Here is a 24,467-nt window from a genome sequence, read left to right on the forward strand (position 1 = left end):
TGATTCACATACTATCATCACTCCATTAACTACTGAGATAAATCAAACCTTCAACACAAGATTGGCCCACTTACTCAAAGGTAAAACTCGATGTTTGACTTTTATTCTCCTTTGTGAATCTCACAACTTACAGAAGAAATGGGATGGTCAAATAACAGTTCAGCCTTTTCATGACGGACAACTTGGGAGAAAAAACAACAACAAACTATTAAACCAATTGACAGGCCTTATAGTATCCCGTAATTAGTAACCATCTGGAATAAAATTATTGGAAATGTTTTTTTGACTGATTTGAGTAGGTATGGGTGTCAACATTTACCAAAAAAAGTTAGGAGGAATACGGGTTGGGGAAAGTGCTTTTTTTTCAAGGTCAAAGGTCAATGACCTTTTCATATATACTGTATAATGGTATCTCTGAGATGGAAAGGCGCAGGTTGGTGATAATGGTGTCAAAATGCACAAATTCTTACCAGAATATCAAATAAAATAAAATCAAGTACCCAGAATGAACATTAAACAAAAAATTTCAAGGTGAAAGCCTTTCAAAGGTCATTGACCTTTTTTACATGATAACCATATACGGTATAATGGTATCTCTGAGATAAAAAGGCGCAGGTTGGTGATCTTGGTGTCAAAATGCACAGATTTTTACAAGAAGTTCAAATAAAATAAAATCAAGTACATACGATGCTCATTCACCAATGCAATTCAAGGTCAAAGCGTTTCAAAGGTCAATTACCTTTTTTACATTATATACCATATACGGTATAATGGTATCTCTGATATGAAATGGCGCGGGTTAGTGATCTTGGTGTCAAAATGCAGAAGTTCTTACAGAAAGATCAAATAAAATAAAATTAGTACCCAGAATGCATATTTATCCATAAAGTTCAAGGTCAAAGGTCAATGACCTTTTTACATAGGCTATACATGTATATCGTATGATTGTATCTCTGAGATAAAACGCTGCATGTTGGTGATATTGGTGTCAAAAAGCAATTTTTGCAAGAAGATAAAAAGGCACAAGATAATAATAAAGAATCATCCTTCGCCTTTGGTATCCAAAGTCAAAGGTCAAAAGTTAATAACAATATTTATATATCCATGCATGATTCCCCCCCCCAAAAAAAAAAAAAACGAAATTAATCCATTATATTCACATTTTATTTGTGAATATTAGAAAGAAAGATAGCTATTTGTAATGAAAACTTGCTTGTTTAAAAATGTTACTCTGAAATAAGGATAAATAATTGCCATGAAAAAATATATTTATGGGTTAGAGCTCAATCAACTATGTCAATAACAGCAGGGTATTTAAGTAAATAGGTCGATAACTTGATTGTGGCATATAATGATTCTGATGGTAAAAAGACTACTCCTTGGAAAATGAACAGAAATTTAATGGTTGATTCATTGACCAATGATGATGTCAAAATACAAGTTCGAGGTGAAATTGAGATCAAATAGCACTTTTTAATCTATTTTGTAGTAATGCATTGCCAAAAGTGTAAAAAAATCATGTATGATATAATTTGAAATGGTGAAGTTGTCTAAAGTAGCAGCATTTAGATATGCATTTTATAAATCTAAATCAAGGTACTAATTTCTCTGTAGCAATAGGTCACTATTAAACCTCAAATGCTACAATCAATTCTATAAACCATAACTTAATCTGTAAATGAAAATGATAGGCATCATCCAAGAACATTTTCATATAGCCAGGGACAATGATGAAGAATTAAAATAAGGCAATCATTAGAGCTGCAGCTTTGGTCATAGTAAATGAAGTAATGTGTCTCAATTTCGGCAAAGAGTAATCAAACTCTTGAAAACCTTCTGACATTTTCAGGACTTTGATCTGGTCCATTCAATGAAAGCCTTATGTTCTGTCAAGGGATATCAGACCATGGACCTATAGGTCCATGATCAGACCAGGATCTATATTATTACTGATATGTTGCACAGCTTGATCCTCAAGAACTGAAAGTGGTGCTGTAGGAGTTTTGTTAGGTCGATGGATGTGTACTTGTAAGCTATTATCTCCTATTGAATTTCATTATATGCCTAATTTGTGCATGATAACAATAAGTTGTTCTGGACCAAATACATGATCCTTGAACAAATTGATACCTAGTAGAAATAGCATCATGGGTGACGTACGGCAGCTAGAGAGCAGATATGAAGTTTTGTCCTGCAGCATTAGCATCTCAAGAGAATTTATGAAACCTCCATGTTTACATTACAAATTAGCCATCTTTATTTACATTATCACAAATAACATTAGAATAAATGTTTGTTATTTTTATGTCATACAGATATATAATATTTCATTCGATCTTGGAATTCAAGGGTGAAACTTTATTCTTTATACTGATTTTAGTGTTGTTTAATCTACTTGTACAATATTAATCTTTGCATTTTGGCACCATGATCACCAACCTGCGGTGTTTTATCTCAGATACCATTATCATTATCTAATGTTAAAAAGGACATTGACCTTTGTACTTGAATTCTAAATGTGAATGTGAATTCTCGATGCTTAATTTTATGTTATTTGATCTTCCTGCATGCAAGAATCTGTGCATTTTGACACCAAGAACACCAACCTTCGCCGTTTTATCTTCGAGATACCATTATATAATATGGTGTATAATGTATAAAAGGTCATTGACCTTTGGCCTTAAATTTTATGGGTGAATGTGCATTCTAGGTACTTATTTTTTTTTCATTTGATCTTCTGGTAAGAATCGGTGCATTTTGACACCATTATCACCAACCTGCGCCTTTCCATCTCAGAGATACCATTATACAATATGGTATATATAATGTAAAAAAGTCATTGACCTTTTAAAAGCGTTGACCTTGAATTTTATTGGTGAATGTCCATTCAAAGTACTTGAATTCATTCTATTTTATCTTCTTGTAAGAATCTGTACATGTTGACACCATGATCGCCTGCCTGTACCTTATCATCTCAGAGATACCATTATACAGTATGGTATATAATGTAAAACAGGTCATTCACCTTTGAAAGGCTTTGACCTTGAATTTTATCGGTGAATGTGCATTCTAGGTACTTAATTTAATTTTATTTGATATTCTGGTAAGAATTTGTGCATTTTGACACCATTATCACCAACCTGCGCCTTTCCATCTCAGAGATACCATTATACAGTATATATGAAAAGGTCATTGACCTTTGACCTTGAAAAAACCACTTTCCCCAACCCGCATTCCTCCTAACTTTTTTTTGGTAAATGTTGACACCCATACCTACTCAAATCAGTTGAAAAACCATTTCCAATAATTTTATTCCAGATTGGTTACTTTGGGGTCTAATTTAGGGATACTATTAAATATCAATTGATATTTTTAAAGGTAAGGCCACCTTTTTTTTCATTTTGCACTGTATCCCTCTATTACACTGAAAAGCAGAAATAATGAAAAGAGCACACAAAATCTCAACGACCAATAAGAGAGACATTTAGGCTGATGAATGGGGCATCCAAAGACAATGTCATGTCATTAGATGACCTTGGATCAAATTAATCCCAGTTGATATTCTGGGTGTCTTCTGGTAAGAATCGGTGCATTTTGACACCATTATCACCAACCTGCGCCTTTCCATCTCAGAGATACCATTATACAATATGGTATATATAATGTAAAAAAGTCATTGACCTTTTAAAAGCGTTGACCTTGAATTTTATTGGTGAATGTCCATTCAAAGTACTTGAATTCATTCTATTTTATCTTCTTGTAAGAATCTGTAGGGGAAGGCGGGGTAAGTTGTGACAGTTTTTGCTTTTTGCATATTAGAATTGATATGATTAATAATCTTGTCGAAATAAGTACCTTGCCTTGAAATTTAATTCTTCTTAAATATTTTCCACCTATATATAACTTTCTACCCCCACACTGAAAGTCATCGTGACCTTTGAAAAAAACGATGTCAAATGGCTCAACTTGCCCCATATATGGGGTAAGTTTGAGCCACCTTCTGGGGTAAGTTGAGCCACAAAAACTATGTACAAAATGTATGAGGGGAGAACCAGCATGTCAAATTCCTTTTCACTTGCTAATTCTCTATAAATACTAACATCCTTTAAAAGGAAAAGAGCAGTCATGTAAATTTGCTCCTTTCAGCCAGCATTTCAATAGATTTTTATGGTTTGTTTGTTTTTTAAGATACATTACCATAAGAATTACCATGGCTCAACTTGCCCCATGCTGTTTGGCTCAACTTACCCCAGTCCGAACTTAGTGCGATAATTTTGTATCCACACATTTATTATGCATCCATCATATAAAAGATTATGACAAGAATGAAGATCCATACCTGGACTAATAATATTGTTATCATGTCTTTATTATATTTAAAGACGTGTGTGTTTATAAAGCACTTATCTATTTCACACTCTTTTTTACTTTTTTGGCTGAAATTCATATTTTTCCCTCTAAAAAACTACTTTTTGTTTCAAAGTTGAAAACAATGTGGTGGGGTTAGGGGTTATGCTATGGGTCATCAAAACATGACACCACCACAATGTCTGACACATTCATTATTGGCCTGGGGCTGGTCACTGGTGGCTCAACTTGCCCCTATGCTCAACTTACCCCGCCTTCCCCTATATATGAAAAGGTCATTGACCTTTGACCTTGAAAAAAACCACTTTCCCCAACCCGCATTCCTCCTAACTTTTTTTTGGTAAATGTTGACACCCATACCTACTCAAATCAGTTGAAAAACCATTTCCAATAATTTTATTCCAGATTGGTTACTTTGGGGTCTAATTTAGGGATACTATTAAATATCAATTGATATTTTTAAAGGTAAGGCCACTTTTTTTTCCTTTTTTTTTCATTTTGCACTGTATCCCTCTATTACACTGAAAAGCAGAAATAATGAAAAGAGCACACAAAATCTCAACGACCAATAAGAGAGACATTTAGGCTGATGAATGGGGCATCCAAAGACAATGTCATGTCATTAGATGACCTTGGATCAAATTAATCCCAGTTGATATTCTGGGTAGTTAAATGGCTGAATGCCTGGTCACAAAATGGGAAAGAATATTTAGGGCACTCATGAGAACATTATGATAATTGTTTTTCTTTTTCAGATGAAATATGTATATGAATACATCTCATTTCATTTATCTAGCATTTTCACCTAGCTTTGTATGTAGGAAAAATTTCTTCTTAAACCAAAAAGAAAATGAATGAAAAGTGTTAGAAAAGATTAAAGATATTCTATTAAATAATCTTGTCACTGGTTTTTTTCTTTTCTTTTTCATTTCTTTTCCTCAGGCAGTTTATTTCAAGTTTTGGATCCACAAACATATATACCTTTTCTCATGGCAATATTTTTTTCTGTTTCCATGGGCTAAAAAATCCTAAATTGTCTACCTCAAAGTCAATCTTTGGTAACCCCAGTTAATTGGTCTTCTTTGTGCTTTTGGCATACATGGAGCTGCAATCCTGCCTCAGCTGGGTTTCTGTTCTCACGAGAGCACCTACATGTAGTCCCCTTTTGCATGTATGCCTTAGCACCACAATTGCCTGGCTAGGCGCCTTTTTATGCCTTAGCATCACAATTGCCTGGCTAGCCCCCTGTTTATGCCTTAGCATCACAATTGCCTGGCTAGCCGCCTTTTTATGCCTTAGCACAATTGCCCTGCTAACCGCCTTTTTATGCCTTAGCACCACAATTGCCACGCGAGCCCCCCTTTTATGCCTTAGCATCACAATTGCCTGGCTAGCCCCGTTTATGCCTTTTAAGCATCACAATGGCGAAACTGCCCAGCTAGCCCCCTTTTTATGCCTTAGCACAATTGCCCAGCTAGTCCCCTTTTTATGCCTTAGCACCACAATTGCCTTGCAAGCCTCCTTTGTATGCCTTAGCCCCCTTTTTATGCATTTTTAGCATCACAATTGCCTGGCTAGCCCCCTTTTTAATGCCTTAGCACCACAATTGCCCGGCTAGCCCCCTTTTTATGCCATCGCACCACAATTGCCTAGCTAGCCCCCTTATTTATGCCTTAGCACCACAATTGCCTGGCTAGACCCCTTTTAATTTTTAGCACAATTACCCAGCTAGCCTTCTTTTTATGCCTTAGCACCACAATTGCCCGGCTAGTCGGCTACCCTTGCTTTTTTGCGCGGCTACAGAATCCCGTACTGCACTTGGGTTTAACCCACTAAAAGAAGGAGGCTCAGCTTAACCATGAACTTAAGATGGGGCGAACTTGCAATTTCGCCCCACCTTTAGTACAGCTCCGAGATAAATTTTGCTTATGAGAAAAAGGTATAAAAGCAGAATTCTTAGAGTATTTATAGATGAAGTTGCTTCAGAAGCTGCTTGTCCTACACTTTGAAATTACATGGATTATTTTTATTAGTCTAAGAATAGCAACCCAATGACCTGGATCAAAGAAAATATTCCATTTGATTGAAGACATAAAAATCTGCTTACATTAATTAAAAAGTAAATCTGAATGGATTTGGATTATTCCATATCTTGTTAACTGTGAGTTTATTTTTTGCAACATTAAGAGATTTATGAACAATTGTAAATTGGATTTAAAACCGGATGTACTTTCTTAAAATATTTGGAAGGATTTGAAGAGTTTTGTAGGCCTATCTTGAAAGCTTTCAAAGATAGGCTTGTATAATTTACATACACCTAACCTTTACTAAGTTATCCTTTTCCATTATTTAAATTAAACATGTATCTATAGAAGGATCCGTGATTAAAGGAATGCATCAATGCAATGTTCCATCATTCTCAAAAGAGAAACAAATCACATTTACAGATTCTCCACAGAGATTGAAGAAACAAATGCTCATCCCTTGAATGCTTGCATGAGGACATTCTCATTACATCCATGTTTTGTAATCACATTTTCAAAATTAATGATTCATGTTGCCGCTTAAATTTGGGAACCGACATTGAACACACCCCGAGTGTTTAGGCAAGAAATCTAACATATAGTGTTAGTGTAGCAGTCAGCACATGGCCCCGTCTTTAATACAAAGAGTTACAATTGATCTAATCAATCATAACTCTATGGAAATCCATCAGTGTCATAATTTTTTCAACAGGAAATTTGCAAAATGTCCTTTGTAAATAAAGGAGAACAAACCAAATTGTCAAGAAGTCTATGAATTTATGATTATACATCATATCTAGCAAATTTTTTTGAACGAACATGCATTTTATATATTGAATTTGCTGGCTTTCCATACTTGTGATTGATTGGATCAATCGCAACTCTCTGTAAGACGCAGCCCAGGTCTAGAAGGTCTAAGACTAAGAATGAGGAACTAAATCTAAAGCTAACTATTATCTTGCTATAATGTTTATATTCATTTCATTTGGATAGGATAAGATTGGTGTGAGAAAAGAGCAATGCTGGCTGAGCTCATGGTAAATAATTGAAATTTTTTGTTTTGCCGATCCCTTCTGCTCACATAGTCATGATGCATTATGAATTATTTTGAGTGAAACAAAAGAAGACATCACAATTACCTTGCTAACACAGAGTTATTTTAAGGCAGTTTCCATTATAATGCACTCGCAACAAGCATCTATCTGCATTGACTCCAGGGATATTTTTTTTAAAACCTTTCTTTAGTTTTGGTAAATCCCCCTTGAAGTTGCAACGCCACTACTCAATTACATTATACAAATAGCGAACAGGCATGAGTGCGATGGTGCGAGATTTCGCATGAGGTGAAAGAAAGATGCTCTATTCAACGAGGCGTTAGCCGAGTTGAATAGAGCGTTTCTTTCACTGAATGCGAAATCTCGCACCATTCCACGAATAAGAATATTCGCTATTTGTGTTGTACAACGCCTCGGAATCTAGCGAAGATATGAAATAAAACAAAAGTTTTTCCCTCCAGTAATCTATGAAAAGGGAGCAAAAATATTAAAAGCGAAAAGCAAATTCCCACAAGCCAGGCCCACAAGCGCACATGATCTTGGAAAGCATTGCGCATTTAGCCAGCGGGCTGTACGCGCATTGTCACCTTATTCAAATGAAATCGCATTGTGACGTCACCTCCTAAAGCCGTGCAATGGTACATTTTGGATGGTACGTCTTGCGTGCAACGGTACGAATGTGTGACATTCACCCTCCCATTTGATCGCGTACAACAAGCTAAGTAGGCGTTGTACAATATATGATGGCCCAAAACGGCTGTGATCTGAATATAGTTCACATTACGCCTACTGACCAATTACCAAAACCTTTAATAGGAAACCTTATTTATATTTAATTCTTTTCTTATTATTAATATTGTATTCTTCAGTTTTATCTCTAAGATAAAAAGCAAAAAATCACCTCTTGATTTTAGGTGACTAGGAGGACTATCACTTCTTTGTGGGCTGGATGTACATTTCTTCCCCTTTGCTTTGGAAAGATAGGCCTATAGATCTAATATCCAAAAGATATCTACTTCAAGCTTGCATTTGAAGTGATGCTTTGGCTATCACCATGCTATTGGAAGAAAGCAATCAGTATATTTTCTTTCTTTCAATATAGTATAGCGTTTTGATACCCTTAGAAAAGGAAATTATTGATTCTATGCAACATCTTCTATGTACCGATTATCATCATAATCTGTAGTAGACAGCTGGCAGCCGTCTGTTTCGAGGAGTTTTTTAACATTTTTTTAAATTTCTCCTCGTACACAGACGGCTCGCTATCGTGCAGCCACCATTAGGGGACTTGCAATGCAAAATCCCCCCGTCGGGGCTTTTCAATTTTTGTCTTTAATGAATAAAAATTTCGAAAATTATAGTGACCAGAGTGCAAATTTATATTCCCTCTTGGCATCAATTGCCAAAAAACGGAGAAAAATGAAGTTAAAAGGAACAAAAACAGTGACTTACCTCGGCTGTCGCGCAAATTCACCTCCCCGTTTTATCCGATCTTAAGTACATAAACATATGGCCATTGAGTCCCCTGTACAGATCGCGCTAGAACTTCGGTCTCTGTATTTGGTGAGTGAAGCCAACGAAGTTCAGCTGAACAACCAACAGAGACCGAAGCTTTTGGTCTAAATCTGTAGCATGTACATGTACTGTATAATGTATAGAACTACATGAAACAATTCTGCACTTCATGTTTTGGGGAATTTGAAAAGTCCTTTCTCACTTCAACTTGGAAATCTCTAACAATAAAATAATTTTACTACCCTAGGGTAAACTATGATTTGGTGAAATATTAGAACGCAGGCCCAGGCTATTTTTTTTTTTGGGGGGGGGAACTGAAGCCATAAATTTGTGGAACAGAGTTTATAGTTTTTGCACCTAAAATTTGAAATTGAATAAGAAATTCTGTTATACATGTAATTACACAGAAAAAAACCAATACCATATTTTGAAGAGTAAATATGCCAAGAATCGCAATAAAATTATAGCCATATTAATCGTATTTTTTTTTGTTTTTAAAGGGAAATCATCCATATCCTTTTTTATATTTAAAAGAAAATGTTGATGTTGTTCATCACACTTCTTCTTCCATTAGAGTACATCCCTCTTGTAGAGTATTGTCTTACTAGTACTCATCCATTTTTACACAAACTTCGATTTCTTTCATGAGAACGACTGCATCTTGAGCTCTTTGCACGAATAAAACAGAGCTCATTTTTTTCTAATGAATATCTGTCACTCTAATGCAGATGGAAAGTTTTAGTTTACTGGTAGTCTTGTTTGATTGAGATCATGTGGATATATGCATGTGATTGTTTACTTCTTTGCTGAAATGATAAAATAGCCACTGTGCTGACTGCACCACACATTTAATCATTAACATCAAATTTAATTTCAAATCCATTCATAAATCTAAATCAGCCCAACATCATTATTAAGGCTGCTTAATAATAAAAAGAGAACATTAGAGATTGTCTGGAGACTTTATATTTTGGAAGCCTTCTTTTTTGTCTTTGGATTGCACTAAAAATATGAATTCAATAATTGTAATCATCTCCTATTTTGTTCTCAATAATATTTCCTAACATTTTGTACTGAAAATTGGTGAAATATTTCCGAGATGTGAAAATTATGTTGGGTCTCAACTTTTGTGACCCAGTCCATTTTCAAGTTCTTCCGTTTTGGTCCTGTGGTAATGATTTGTCCTTATTTCTTTTTCACCCCCTCGTATCAAGTATTTAAAGACCACAGATCTTTCAACCTTAAAATGAGTAGATCTTCAAGCATACACATCGCATCACATCCAATCATGGTTTACAAACATGCGACATCTCTGCACCGTTACTACTCTGACTTTCTAGTTCCTCTTACCTGATTTTTCATGACAACCCCCAAATCTCCTGCTTTCATGATATCCCTCACAATGGACCCTGCTCTGTTTGCTATCGACACTGATGCCGACATCAGTCGCATCACCAGAGATATTTCACCGGCCATCTCGATGCTGAATGAAAAAGAAATAACTCTGAATGTTCAATTTCAATGTCAATTTTCCTTCCACAGCTCGGTGTTCAGTTCAGCGAAATACTCAGTCGTCCACTCTCACTTGCTCCAGTATTGTGATATATTGTGATAGTTTCATGCAGCAGGACGACTCGACAGCGGCGAAGCGAGCGAGGAGGGGCGCGGGCGCTGCAATACACTTCACTTTCTGCGGCTGGCGATGGCCGATATCACAGCTGATTACGACGTACGCATTATCAGCGCAGCGCGGCATTGCCGCGCACTGACCTGTACGCGTGGGAAAACGGAAATGGTGTTCGAAGAATGTAAACAAAACATTAAAAGGTAGATCAAGGTCATTTGCTCCATGTTTTGTTTTCATCAAGTAGCGCTTTTGTGCCAAATGGTTTGTGCATGGATAGACCGCCCTGATTCAATTAATGGAAACAGCATGTTTGATTCAAATTTCAGAGACCTCATTATTGCGAGACTGCTGTTATTTGAAAAAGAAATTAAATCTAAAGCAGTACTGCAGGGGCAGTCACATTTCACCAACGACGGCAGTAAGGTCGCCTGCGGGAAATGTGACTGCAGCATAATCAGTAGTAGCCTTGAACCTTGAAGAAGCTAAACTGGGATTGGATTGCTGTGACGGTAGGTGGTGGTGCATGCAATTTTGTTGAAATTCAGGCCTAATTAGCAAATATTTCATAACTCCTTGAAAATACTGTCAGATATTGATACTAGCACAAACCTTCACAATCATTTATGCTATATTGTAAATGGGTTCTCCTATCCAGTAGATGCTGAATCAGCAATGTTCACAGCTGTGGAAAGAGCAGAACAGTAGAAGTGGGTTTTAGAATCCTCTATATGTGTGATGACAAGAATTGATATAGAAAGTCAAATTTCCTGAATAAAAGAAAGAGAGAGAGGGGGTGGGGGTGGGGTCGCTCGGGAGTAATTAAATTGCCACTTGGTCTACAATAACTTTGCCTACATTATTTTTTTCTCACTAGGATCCATGGTCTTTGTCTGTTACCACTTTTTCTACTTACCATTTTGGTTCATTAACTTTTTTTTCTTTTCATTTTGTCTAACTTCGATCCAGTTAGGCTATACCCACTTGGTCTAAAAAACAACTTGTTCTATTATGATAAGATGAACTTCCTATGAAGCAATTATCAATTTTACAAAGTGCAAAATAATTAGAAGATAAAGTGAGAATATTTGATCTGGGCATTAGAGCAAATGATCATAAGACTAATTGATTATTAGACCAATTGGTGGTTGGGTCAAATTTTCATTAGACCAAATGAATCGGATCAAGTGGATTGAGCCATGATCTGAGCATTATGTTGCTACATAAACCATGGACCTAGTAGGTCCGTGCATAAACTGAGAGTTGGGCTGGGGTATTTAGAGACCTTCTTTAATATAGGTAAAATTATATAATCAGTAATTGATTTACAAGTTTTTCTAATTTTCCCTTTTCCGTAAACAGGGAATCAAATTCTGAATTTTGTACGCTGTAGCTCTTTATGAGATTTTCAATGAAATTTTGATTTTATTGTCAGTGATTTCACTTAATTTTACTGGATTCAGTTTATAAATGACAATGTCTTGTTATTCATTTTTTCTTATATACTATCTTCCATTCTTTTCAATAAATTTCATCACAGCATTTTTTTTTATAGAAGTTGATGAAACAAAAAACTTAGGGAATGTTAAGAATTTCTAATCAGCTATGTATGCACACAGGTGATATGCAAGTGACTGAGTTGATTTATAAAATTAGGCCCACTGTATACCTGTGAATTCTTTGATAAAATATAAGTTTGCGAGGGAGTGAAGTGATTAAGCTTATCATAAAGATCAGGGTTTTCTTCGTATTTAAAACACTGAAGGAAGAATTTAAGGAATGTTTTGTGAATTGGTCATTCTCCATAGGGCAAAATATTAAATATTTTGTTGCATATATATACACAGTTGTCTATACTTCAAACTCTCTCAAAGTTGGCTCCGGGGTTGGCTCCTCATCTGGGGCATGTAGTTAAAAGGAAAGTTCACCCTGACGAACAGTTTAGGGTAAAAGTAGTAGAGAAATAATACAAAATATTGGTGAAGATTTCAGGAATGCATAAATAAAAGAAGAAAGAAAGTTATTACTAATTCATTTTGTTGCTGCTGGTCTTGGAATACACGGAATGCAGCTCGCTAGCTCGCAGCGCAAGTAACCTAGCAACTCTGTAATTGATTGCGCCGTATAAATCGGGAAGCCCGGCCCGAGATCCATCTCATACTTATGTGAGTAAACTGTGTTTTACATGGAGTTAATGAATGATATGTGTAGAAAATAATTAAGGTTGTGCAAACATTTTGTGGTTGATAAATTGGCTACATTTCAAAGGTAATTTGTGTGTCAAAATTGGTATGTTTTCGAGCCTTGCTGCTACCACTGGTATCAGCTTTGTGCCGGATCCGTCCTGCGAATAGCCGCAGAAGCTTCCCGGTGCAAGAGAACGCTCGTGTGGCATGTCGTGTGCTCGCTGTAATCCTAATCTAACACCCCGAGATATAGACCTCTATTCGCTCTAAGACTACCGGTATATTTTATTTTAAGATTCAATTAATGGTCTTGCCTAACTAGTAAGTGTATCTAGTCTACATAGGAAGTGTTTTCATGTAAAGAAGACTGGGAATAGTACGGTAGTGGGTTCGGCTAGACTCCTATTTTTATTTTAATTTGTGAATTGTTTAAATGTTGACAGACCGCAGCTCAGTGAGACTTAGACAGGAATAACCGTCGTTTCTGGCTATTTATTTAACAATTTCTGACATTTTACTTTAATATTGGAGCCAACGCAGTTCAGTGGAACAACCAAAATACAGAGACTGAAGCTTTTGGTCTAAGTGAGAGAGGAGAAAAGTGAAACAGGATTGTGAAATTTTGAAAAAATTGGACAAGTATTTTACCTAACCTTGGAAGTAGGCACAAATTTTTATACTTTTTATGCCCCTCTGCCTCCGAAAGTCAGCATGGGCTGATGGCCCTGGCCTGGGAAGCGGGGTTACTTCAGCACCCCCAAGATTTTCCCCAGGGGGTGTTGCATGTATAATTCTCTATAGGTTAGGCAACACCCCCAAGAATTCTGGTAGGTGTGGGAAATTGGGAAAAAAATTACCCACATTTTGTAGTGGAACTTTTTTTTTTTTTTTTTTGCTTGTCAAATTTACTTTAGCACCCGGCGCCTCATCAAAAAATTGTTCCCAGGGCCCTGAAAGTTGGAACCTAAAACTTACTTAGTGCTGAGTGGCATGGGTGGAGCATAGAAAAATTTCATCTGGATTATACATATTCAATAAGAATATGAAAGTTATGATTGATTTAATTCTAGTTGGCAACTTGGTAAGTAAATGACAATAGGAGGGATAGCTTTCCCATAGCCATGTACTTTATTATCAGGGATTTCAGGATTTTCTCCACCTGTTCCCCCCTGTGACAATAATAATCAAGGTATATTATTCTTTGTCTTTATGAAAGAAAAATATGATTTCAAGTAAAACTTCTGATTTTTTTTTTCTTTTTTAGCTATCTATGTATTGGATTAAATGGAAGAGTACTCATTGCCTTACTTCACTAGTATTACAAATATGACCAATTTGAAGTCTCCATGGTATAGTGATTACCATTTTTTACAAGTAAAAAAAAACTTTCTTAGTGTTTGTCCAATATTGTTCAATCTATCATCTATCTACTTGACTGATTTTTCTTTTCGTCCTGAAAACAATGTTTTCTTTGGGTTAGATTCCCTTTTAAAAGCAAGCAAGTATGTTAAAAAATGCAGTAAAAAGAACTGTAAAAGCCCCCCCCCCTGGGATGTACATGATAACATATAAGAAGTCAAAGAAAGATGAAGAAGCTAGGAGCTATGGAAAATACAGTTGATCAATGAAAGAAAAGGTTAGGAAAAATAATATGCAGTGCATCATATTATGCATGCACATGAGTTGTGCTCTTGTCGGTTAGACTGCAGTATACTCAACACCATGTTCAAACTTATTATAAAACCTAATTTAAACTGTGCAGCTTTCTTGGGATGTCTTATCCTTTGTCTTCCCTGTGCTCAAGATTCATTATTCAGTTAAATATGTATATTTTTTATATTCAATTTTTACTCATGGTCTGTGCTATCTTTTATGTCTCGGGGGGAAAAGCAGTTTAACCACAAGCCATAAAATTATTGTTTATGTTTGTTGAGTTGGTGACATAATGTATGTATTATGAAATGCACAGTGATCCATCTATATTGATTGGTTTGATTTCTGTGCTGGGGAAAATACATCTGCGAAGTTGATGTTTGTAGCAGAGTGTTTCATTTAGAAGTTTTTATTTTAAAGCTTTTATGTAGGTACATGTACATGTACATGTAGATATAAATCCATCCATTAGCTTATGTTGGTTTGGATTTTTTAAATGATAATATCAAAAATGCCTGTAGACTGCTTGTGTCTTTAAACTAATTCACCACAACAAAAAGTTAATTTGAATATAAGAGAAAAATTAAAAAAAAATCGTAATACTGAAAATTTCATTAAACTTTGATTTGAAATGATATAACGATGATATATACTGAATTATATATTCTCTGCAGTGTGCTTGTGTAATTTTTCTCTGCTTATTCAAATTAGCTTTTTGTTTGGATGGACTTGCTCTTTGGCCATTTGGGCATCTTTTGCTGTAATTGGTATCCAAGATGGTTTAAAAGTATATTAAAACCTTTTGTTCTGTCAGCTGTTTTACAATAGAATTTATGCCTTATTTAGCACCATAGATCTGTAACATTTATAGTTGGCCAGAATCTCTGAATGTAGTGCACTGGAGAGAGCATTCATACTGCCCTCTAGTGACAATATGGAGTATAATATTGTTTAAGCTGCTTTGATGATGGTAACACAATTGTTTCATTTTTAAAATACATTTACGTGTCACTGTGAATACAATTTTCCCCCAATTATATTGTCATGTGAGGAGAATAAAGATCAATGAAGACATTGATCAGTTTTAGTAATAAAAAGGGAAGATGATTCTTTATCTTTAATAGTTACAAAGGTAAAATAAACATGTTACATAAGAGGAGGAGGATGTTTTCAAGTTCTTACAAGGACTCCAATTTTTTTGCTCGAGGTGATCTGAGTCATGGTCAGTGCCCTGTGGAGGCAACCTCCTTGACAGCTACACTCTACCAAAGAGTGTCCCCTATCTCCTCATCTCATGCCTCACCTTGCATTTTCCTTTACTTTACCTATTAATTTGTCAATATTAAGTATTTTATTTTTTTTTATTTTTTAGGGGGGAGGGGGAGATTTTGAGTTAACATGTTTTTTTTCTACTACCTCCCTTCATTGCTTGCACTAAACTAAACATAGGCTGAGTTGTGAGACCTTGTCATTGAGTCAGTGTTTATTCTACATAGCCTGGAGGCTGAGGCTTCATCTGCAGGGTCTATCATGACTTTACAAAATAAATTCTGCTGCCATCTCCGGGAAGTGGAATTGAGCACACAAACAGAGTAGGGGCATACACGAAATGGTAATAGTAATCTCAATCTCTAAACAGATACCGGTAGTGAAGACATGCAAGATACATGTTAGACTATGTCTAGTACTTTGTTGCCATGTTAATTACATTATGGGGAAAATGAATTCTGAATGTACAATTTATTCATGTTTTGCCCAATACTTAAATGACTTGGTGTTTTGGAGTGAAAATGTGCAAGACAACAATACAATTTAAGCATGCCAGAGACTGCTCACATGGAAATGGCCTATGTTATTGTCACCAATGCTCATAAGACCTGGTACACTGAACACACAGTTGTCTTGGATTGAAGATTTTTAAGACAAAATATGTTGGTTATTGCATTGCCACAAAAAATGACATGGCAATAAATCAAGAAAAATCTTACCAGCAAACTGCTTCCTCACTTTTCATCCAATGCTCTGGAGACTTGGCACATACATTGGTCATGGGGTGAAGACACACAAGGCATAGTTTTTTCATTGCCATGGTAACAGCATATCAGGGAAAATCTAATTGAGCAATCTACTCCCCCAGTTTTTTTCCAGTGCTCATGAGATTTAGTGTCTTAGAGTGAAAATGTGCAAGACACACTATTAGAGTTTGACAGACACATTCACACATAAATATGGTTTGGCATGTATTTTCCAATATTCATGTTTCTCACGTAAGCCATTTGTGATAGGGCTGGGGTATTTAATAATTTATCACTTTTCATGATTTTTCTAGATTTAATTAATTCAATTTAGTTTCCTTTTAAGGTTAAGATTAGGTTTGAACCTTAGAAAATTAGAAAAATCAAATTTTCATATTGATACATTCTCTGCCTGTAAGTTTGATGTAATTTAATTCTTCATCTGTTTTGTTAATTTCTAACAGGTGGTTCTTCCCACATGCTTGCAGCTACATGTAATTGGCATCATAACAAATCTTTTATAATGGATGATATGCGTGTAGATCTGTTTGGAGTGAGTCACTTGTCAAAGGCACCCCAGGGTTGCAATCTGAAAATGGCCTTGTATAACTGACAACTGTATCCAAACCACTTGCAGAGGCTCACATCCAAGGTAAGAGGGGGAAGTGGGGAAATAATACCCCTAATGAAAACTTGGTACTTTCCTTCCAAGTTTAATTTATACCACAAGTGCCATTATATAAAGAATCTAAGAAGTTGGCAAGGAGCTGCACTGTTCTGCCATCGGGTAAAGTTTTTCTTTCCGAGACCCTGGATATGTATTGTGTTGAAAGCCAAGATTTGATCTTGTGCCAGTTGTGATGTAAGAAGGAGCTATGTAGGAATCCTTTCTGAGAATCTCTAACTGTTATCATTTGGTGAGTTTCTGTCAACAGACTTTTTTTTGTATTTTCATTGGACTTGTTCTTTATTTCTTGTTCCTGTTTCTGTCGGGAGGTATTTGCCAAGTGTGGCTCTGGGTGGCCGTTATAGAAGCAAGCTGTTACGTTACACATGACTTTATGTGTGACTTTATTCGTGATTGGAATGTATTCTTAGGTGCTAATTCAGCTACATAGGGATACATGTATATCATTTAGCACAAGAGGGTCACCAGTCATACATAACATCATTTGTAGCTTACCAACAGCTTTGTGAAACAGCCCTCAGTTCGTGGTCTCTCTTAAAGTGCAGTTTTTCTTGGCATTATCAATGATTATGTCTCACATCGGTTTGAATCTTTTGTCAATGTCTTATTTTAATCACCCCAAATTAATTAAATGGCAATGTGCCCAAGTCATTCTGACTTCTCTATTGAATAATGTGTACAGGACTTTAAGACTCTAAATGTCATAACATCTAAATCTAATGAAGTAAATAGATCATCTTTTATGTCTTTGCAAGATAAAAGGTCATGTTCTCCCCAAAATAAATTGATTTTGAGAGAAAACTCAAAGAAGTATTTTCGTATTACTGAAAATTTCATAAAATCGGAACTTCAGAAGTGAAATAAGGAGTTCTGACATTTTTAAATTCACTGAGTTTTTGTATGTGATATGAACAATAGGATTGATGTGCATTTGAGTTGATGTTGTCACTCACTAAATATTGTATTAAATATGGAATATATAATATTTCTAAATTGTTGTATATTTGATGTCAAAGAGAATAATGCATGTTCAAGGTGAAGTAAAACCATGTGTTTTTTTTTTCATTTTAGGAGTCCTAAACAAATTTGAATATTTCAAAATAAAAGTTTTTTTTTTTAATTGTTTGATTTCACTCGATCGGTTTATTGACCAGACATGGTGGCTTAGTGGTAGAGCATCCGCCTCATGCATGGGAGGTCTTGGGGGGTGGGCAGTCAACTGTATTGCTGTACACACATGGCCAAATTATTTCCAAACACCCCCTACCTGAAGGATTTTTTCTCTGTGTGCAAAATACTCCCCTAAACAATTTTTTTGCGGGCTTTATTTATACATTTGCCAAATGTATTAATGTATACATTTGCCAATTTGGCCCCTTAGCAAGTTGTCCCCAGAATATGACCCCGGGAAAAAGCTTGGGGGAAAAAAAACATACCCTAAACATGTTTGGCTAGTCTTAAAACAAGCTTTGAAAAAAAATACCCTCAATAAGTTTAACCCTGCGATTGACCATTGACCAGTCTTTCAAAACTGCCCCTTTTTTAAATCTGTGTTTTTGATACCCATAACGAGTTCACACGCAACCGTGTCCAAAACTGAAAAACACCCCTTTAAAAATGTTTTTTGGTCACACGTGTGTACAGCAATATAGTTGACCAGTCTTTCAAAACTACCCCTTTTTAAAAATCTTTGTTTTTGATACCTATGAGTTCACACGTGGCCGTGTCAAAAACTGAAAAACACCCCTTTAAACTTGTTTTTTGGTCACATGTGTGTACAGCAATATATTTGACCCCCACACCCCCTACATGTAGGTTGTTAAAAAGATTAATTTCAGAGTAACAATCATTCATGCCAAGAAGCTTCAAAAATCAATAACAACTTCATTTACATGTTTTAGCAACCAAGTTTTACATAGGAACCATCTTCCCATTATCTAGAATGAATAAATTTTCAAATGGTTAAGAACTCTCCCTGAAACAGTGGCCCCATTGATCCCAGAAAACGCCTTTTATTGGCAATTGCTTCTGACTAAGCTTCGTCATGACCAATTTCCAGATTTATTATATCTAACCCGCTTACTTCCCTGGTCTTGTCAATCATGATGAGTGATTTATGATTTTATTCCTGTATTTCTTTAACAGTGCTAGGGGTTCACTGCCTAATTTGGTGGTCAAAAAACTTCAACTATTTGGAAGTAGCATAGTTTTCTAAAATGGAAACTGTTGGAAGGTGCCATACATGTATATGTAATAGCAGTTCTCTTTGTTTTTTACATGATTTTTCCAGTCATTTGCTTTAATCCAAACCCACTGGCACTTGTTAGGAAATGTCAAGCTTTTCAAAGATAGCTCTGAAAATTGCATTTGGATTGTATTGAAAAACTTAAAAAATAATAATCACCAAGCCTTTGAAATTCATGTATCTATCCTGTATAATATCAGTTTGATGATCTTTCTTCTTGAATTTATTACACGTCACCAATGGATAAAGAAAAATCATATCCAGGATTAGAAATATACATATAGTATTATTTTTCTTCAGAGTAATTAGAAAATTTGTCTCTCTAAATCTTTTTTTTTGGAATATTTTTTTTAAAGGCATTTTCATTTCTTAATTTTTTTTTGGTTTGGGGGGTGTAAATAGTAGGCCCTATTATTAAAGGGAAATGAAACCTTTGGAACTAATAGGCTTGTGTAGAAACAGAAAAATCAAAGAATAAGAATAAAGAAAGTTTGAGAAAAATCGGACAAATAATGAAAAAGTTATGAGCATTTGAATATTGCAATCACTAATGCTATGGAGATCCTTCCATTGGCAATGCGACAAGGATGTGTGATGTCACTGATGAACAACTTTCCCTTTGGTGGACTATAAAATACCCTCAAAATGTCTCTTTTTGCTTTTTCTTATGATGATACAAACTCTTTATCCATGATGTATTCTTAAAAAATATGTATTACATGTCCTCATGTAGAAAGAATGATGTATGGATAGATGTGATAAAAGAGGCAATTCAAGTGAAATATATACTAAAGTAATGGGAGAGTTGTTCACAAGTGACATCACACATCTTTGTCGCATTGCCAATTTGCTATCTCCATAGCATTAGTAATCGCAATATTCAAATGCTCATAACTTTCTCATTATTTGTCCGATTTTTCTCAAACTTTCGTTGATCTGTTTCTTTGATTTTTCTGTTTTCACACAAGCTATCTTGTTCCAATGGTTTCATTCTCCTTTAAGTCTAATTATTTTGGTGAGTCTGGGATAGGAAAGTTTCTTCTTACTGAGATTTAATAGGGATGAATTATTTTTATTTTATGTTGCTTTAATTTAATTAACTATCAAATTTTCATCATGACCCTGAAACATCTGTCTTGCATCATTACTGGGGAGATTAAATAGCTTATTTCCCCTTAAATATCCTGTCCAATATCAAGCGCTACTGAGTAAGATATAGATCTATAGGAATTTAACAAATTGTAAAGACAAGATTTAATGGCCTGAAAATATCCGTTTACATAGGCGGATCCAGGGGGGGGCCCGAGGGGCCCGGGCCCCCCCTATTGGCGGAGCAAAAAAAAGAAAAAAAGGGAAAAAGAAAAGGAAGGGAAAAGAGAGGAGAAAAGAAGAAAGGCAAACATAAGAGGAGGAACATGATTAAAAATAATTTTTTGAAAAATCTATTTGTTGGGATATAAAATTTTCGCTCGCGCTTCGCGCTCTTATTGTCTTTTAGGGGATTTGCATATCTTGCTCAATATGGAGCTTGAAATATCAAACTTTGAAGTCAATATACAAAACATATTTCAGCTGGGAAATTGAACTTTCATTATTTTGTTTGATTTACAAATGATTTTAAAAAAGTGCTCTATAAAAATGTCTGTGTTATGGTCTGAATATTATCATTTTCTGCTTGCGCTGCGCGCTCGCAAAATTTGATTTGTCAGGTACCTATTATTTTTCTGTATTCCATAAAGTTCTCAAAATGTTCCCTATTCAGGTCAGATTGTCAAAACGTATCAGCTAGCGCTGCACGCTAGCATTTTGATTAGTGAGTTATGTATATCCCAATATTAATTCTAAATCAAACTACTTTGATGACAGTTTATCAAAAATTTCGGCTCGCGATTTCCGCTCGCATTGATAAATATCGTGCATTTTATGCATAATTAAAAAAGTGCTTTAAATGTCCAGTTTTCAGGCCATAATATTAACAGATTTCGCGCTCTCATGCTTAGGAAGAGAAATAGGAAGATAGTCATCATTTTCTTATGATGACATAATGCCCTTATAGAATGTCCCGGTCCTATGTAAAAACTCAAAGTAATAATAATAAAATACATCAGCTCTTTTTTAACTGTCGTCCATCACGATTCACAATTTTCCCACAAATTGTTTGCAATACAGAGCTTAAATTGACCCTTTGTTAGATCGGAATATCATATGTTTTTAGCTCGCGCATTGCGCTCGCTTTATTGATTTTCATGATAAGAAAGGTACTTAGAATACCCAAATTATTGGTCGAAATCTAAAGCACACGTTAATTCAGATACGCAGATTGTTCTCTATTTAAATCATTATCCAGTTTCAGATCACAATATCAAAAAGTGTCTGCTCGCGGATAAATAACTTATCCTTTTCATGATTTTCAAAACATGAATAGAGTGTCCAGAATTTTTCCGCTCGCGCTTCGTGCTCGCATCAATAAAGTTTAGTTTATATACTTAGAGTCCTTCCAAGATTACAAAAAGTGCTTAGCATTTCCATTATTCAGGTAAAAAAGGTCAAAATTTTTCAGCTCGCGCTTCGCGCTCGCAATATTTGAATGTTGAAATATGTAACGTCTTCATGGCTAAATGCAAGCAGTCCATAACAGGTACAATTTCGAGAAGTTCAAAACGTATACAAACATTTTCTGCTCGCGCTCTGCGCTCGCATTATTAATGTAAGGAAGATCCCCACTTACTCATCCTTTTCATGATTTACTTGAATAGACCCTATGGTTGCATGTTTAATTATATACCTATTCTGTTAAACAAAAAGTGCTAAGAATTTTCATTCCTTAGGTAAAAATGTCAAAAAATTTCGGCTCGCGCTTCGCGCTCGCATTATTTGATTTTTAAGAATGTGTAACGTCTTCATGGCTAATTGCAAGCAAGTATTTAACAGTACCTTTTCCATCACTTCATTTCTGCTCACTCTTTACGTTCGTAGTAACTTGCATACACATCCTTTTTTTTTTAGGAAGACAAACATTTCCCAGAATGTTCAAAATTTTAGGAAAAAGTACATAAGATTTCCCAAAAATTTAGCTCGCGCTTCGCGCTCGCATTATATAAATAAGGTTTATGGTATACATTTATGTTTCATAAGAATAAAGCTAAAAAGTGACCATTAGGACTACCCCTTCAAAGAAACAAAAAATCCCGGCAAAAATCATATTCGAGCGGCCGATCGGGGAAATATGGCTGAAAAAAATTCCGGGCCCCCCCTATTGGCGAAAGCTGGATCCGCCCCTGCGTTTATTTGGCTCAAGATCTTCTGTCATCTTTCACCACAATTAAGTGTTCTATGAATAATGCAGAAATGGTAACAAAGCACATCTAATCCTTTGAGCAGACAGAATAAGTCATTGGATCAAAGCATATGACAGGAATGTAATTGGAGATCAGGTCATTATCTATTTTATTCTGAGTTGGAAAAGATTATGACCTGCTCACAAGATATAACCAGTTCAATAACTTTTTTTAAATCTGATGTCAGCATCCCTTCATGTTCTAAAATACAATTATAGGTATCTATGGTAATCTACAGTTATTATTTGAACAGTTTAATACTCAAAAGTTCTAATTAATTTGACTGATTTGTAATCATTTAGTAAAGCTGAACTCTCAAATGAAGTGTTTGATTGTCAGATCTGAGGACCATTAAATCTACATGATCAGAAATTTTGAAGTATTCACTATTTATGTGTTCTTTGAGTTATGTAAATTGAATAGGCTAAATTGGTCTCTTAGTTTGTAGCGAGCCCGTAGCGAGAACATGATGGAACATGACCAGCTCCAGACTACTAGGTGAAAAATACAGTTACGGGCATAAATTAGTGATGATCTTGATGTGAATGATCATGATGACAGGGAACAAGAGTTTCCTATAACCTTAGATGGCCTCTTGTAGATCTTGGTCTCTTGAGATAAAAACCCTCACCACTACACATCAACAAACTGTGGTTGTGACTGAATTTCCTTCCCTGTCTTAAATAATCTTGGGTGTGTTCAGAGAAAATTTGAAACCAGAGTTAGGTACATGTAACGCTGATTAAAATAAAGTGGATTTGAGACATTAGCCCATCTGCATCAGATATTATTTGGAGGCAAGTGTTATGGTTAATAATTATGGTTCATCCTATGCTTCAAATTCATTTTTTTTTTCACTTTTATTTTGCTTTTTATTGGTGATAAATGTCAACCAAAGTTTATAGAATTGAAAGGGATGATTGCTTGCAACGAAAATTGATCAGAAATTGGAACATGCAAGTTGTCATATATATTCTCTTGTAAGAGACTGATTTTGTGCATTTGTTTTACACAATACATTGCTACCCCCCCCCCTGTTAAATGCACATTAAAAAATTGGCAGGTGAACTGAAACTTATCAATTAGAAGTCAGGGAACACAACCATTTTTATGCAGGGACTCAATGATAACATTGTCTATTTTCCATTTTAAATACATGTATGACAAAAATGCAAATAACCACTCAGATTCAATTGTGATGTTCGGCTTAGGCGCACCGATAGCTCTGCTGTTGCAGAACATGCTTGGGACTCCGATCATCCACCTAACCGGGATGAAGTCAGCTGCATCGCTAATGATAAGCATTGGTATACGCGGCGCATTAAGGAAGCGATCCAGATCCGTTTGCACCCGAGCAATATCAACAGGGACAGCGGCATTGAGATCCCTGATGAATGGTTACCTACCATCCGACAGCATACTGCATCCACGGTTCACAGCGCGCAGCGCCTGCACCAGCGGGTGCCTGACACCAGCGCGGACGCTGATTGGCCGGCTGCATCGACCAATCACAGCGCGCGGTGCACGCCCGAGCGGGCACCAAGCACCAGCGCGGACCCTGATTGGCCAGCGGCTCCGGCCAATCACAGCGCGGCTCACGCTCGAGTGGAGCCAGACAATAGCTCCCGACGCTATATAACCCGTGCGCAGCAGCGTGTTTGCTCATTGCCTGACGAAGTCTAGCAGCTTGCAGACGAAACGTCGCTTTCCTACTACGTTTGCTACATCGTGAGACAACTGGTTATTTCTTCTACTC

General features: G+C 35.9%; 2 protein-coding genes across 4 annotated transcripts in view; one reads left to right on the forward strand and one right to left on the reverse strand.

Annotated features, from left to right (window-relative positions):
• The window catches only part of LOC121418763 (3'(2'),5'-bisphosphate nucleotidase 1-like), a 37,347-nt gene extending 26,706 nt beyond the window's left edge, over nucleotides 1-10,641 (reverse strand). The window contains exon 1 of the mRNA XM_041612861.1: nucleotides 10,313-10,641. Coding sequence (XP_041468795.1) covers nucleotides 10,313-10,438 — 126 coding nt within the window. The 5' untranslated portion in view covers nucleotides 10,439-10,641. The remainder of the gene's footprint in view (nucleotides 1-10,312) is intronic.
• Nucleotides 10,642-12,667: 2,026 nt separating this feature from the next.
• Nucleotides 12,668-24,467, forward strand: part of LOC121418766 — a 37,290-nt gene continuing 25,490 nt past the window's right edge. The window contains exons 1-3 of one of the 3 annotated variants that reach the window (XM_041612863.1): nucleotides 12,707-12,751; nucleotides 15,875-16,037; nucleotides 16,905-17,092. The gene's annotated coding sequence lies outside the window, so the exon portion shown is untranslated. Of the gene's footprint in view, nucleotides 12,752-15,874; nucleotides 16,038-16,904; nucleotides 17,093-24,467 lie in introns of all 3 variants that reach the window. The other 2 variants (XM_041612864.1, XM_041612865.1) reach the window with 2 other exon arrangements.

This window comes from Lytechinus variegatus, chromosome 7, assembly GCF_018143015.1.
Source record: "Lytechinus variegatus isolate NC3 chromosome 7, Lvar_3.0, whole genome shotgun sequence".
NCBI classification, from domain to species: domain Eukaryota; kingdom Metazoa; phylum Echinodermata; class Echinoidea; order Temnopleuroida; family Toxopneustidae; genus Lytechinus; species Lytechinus variegatus.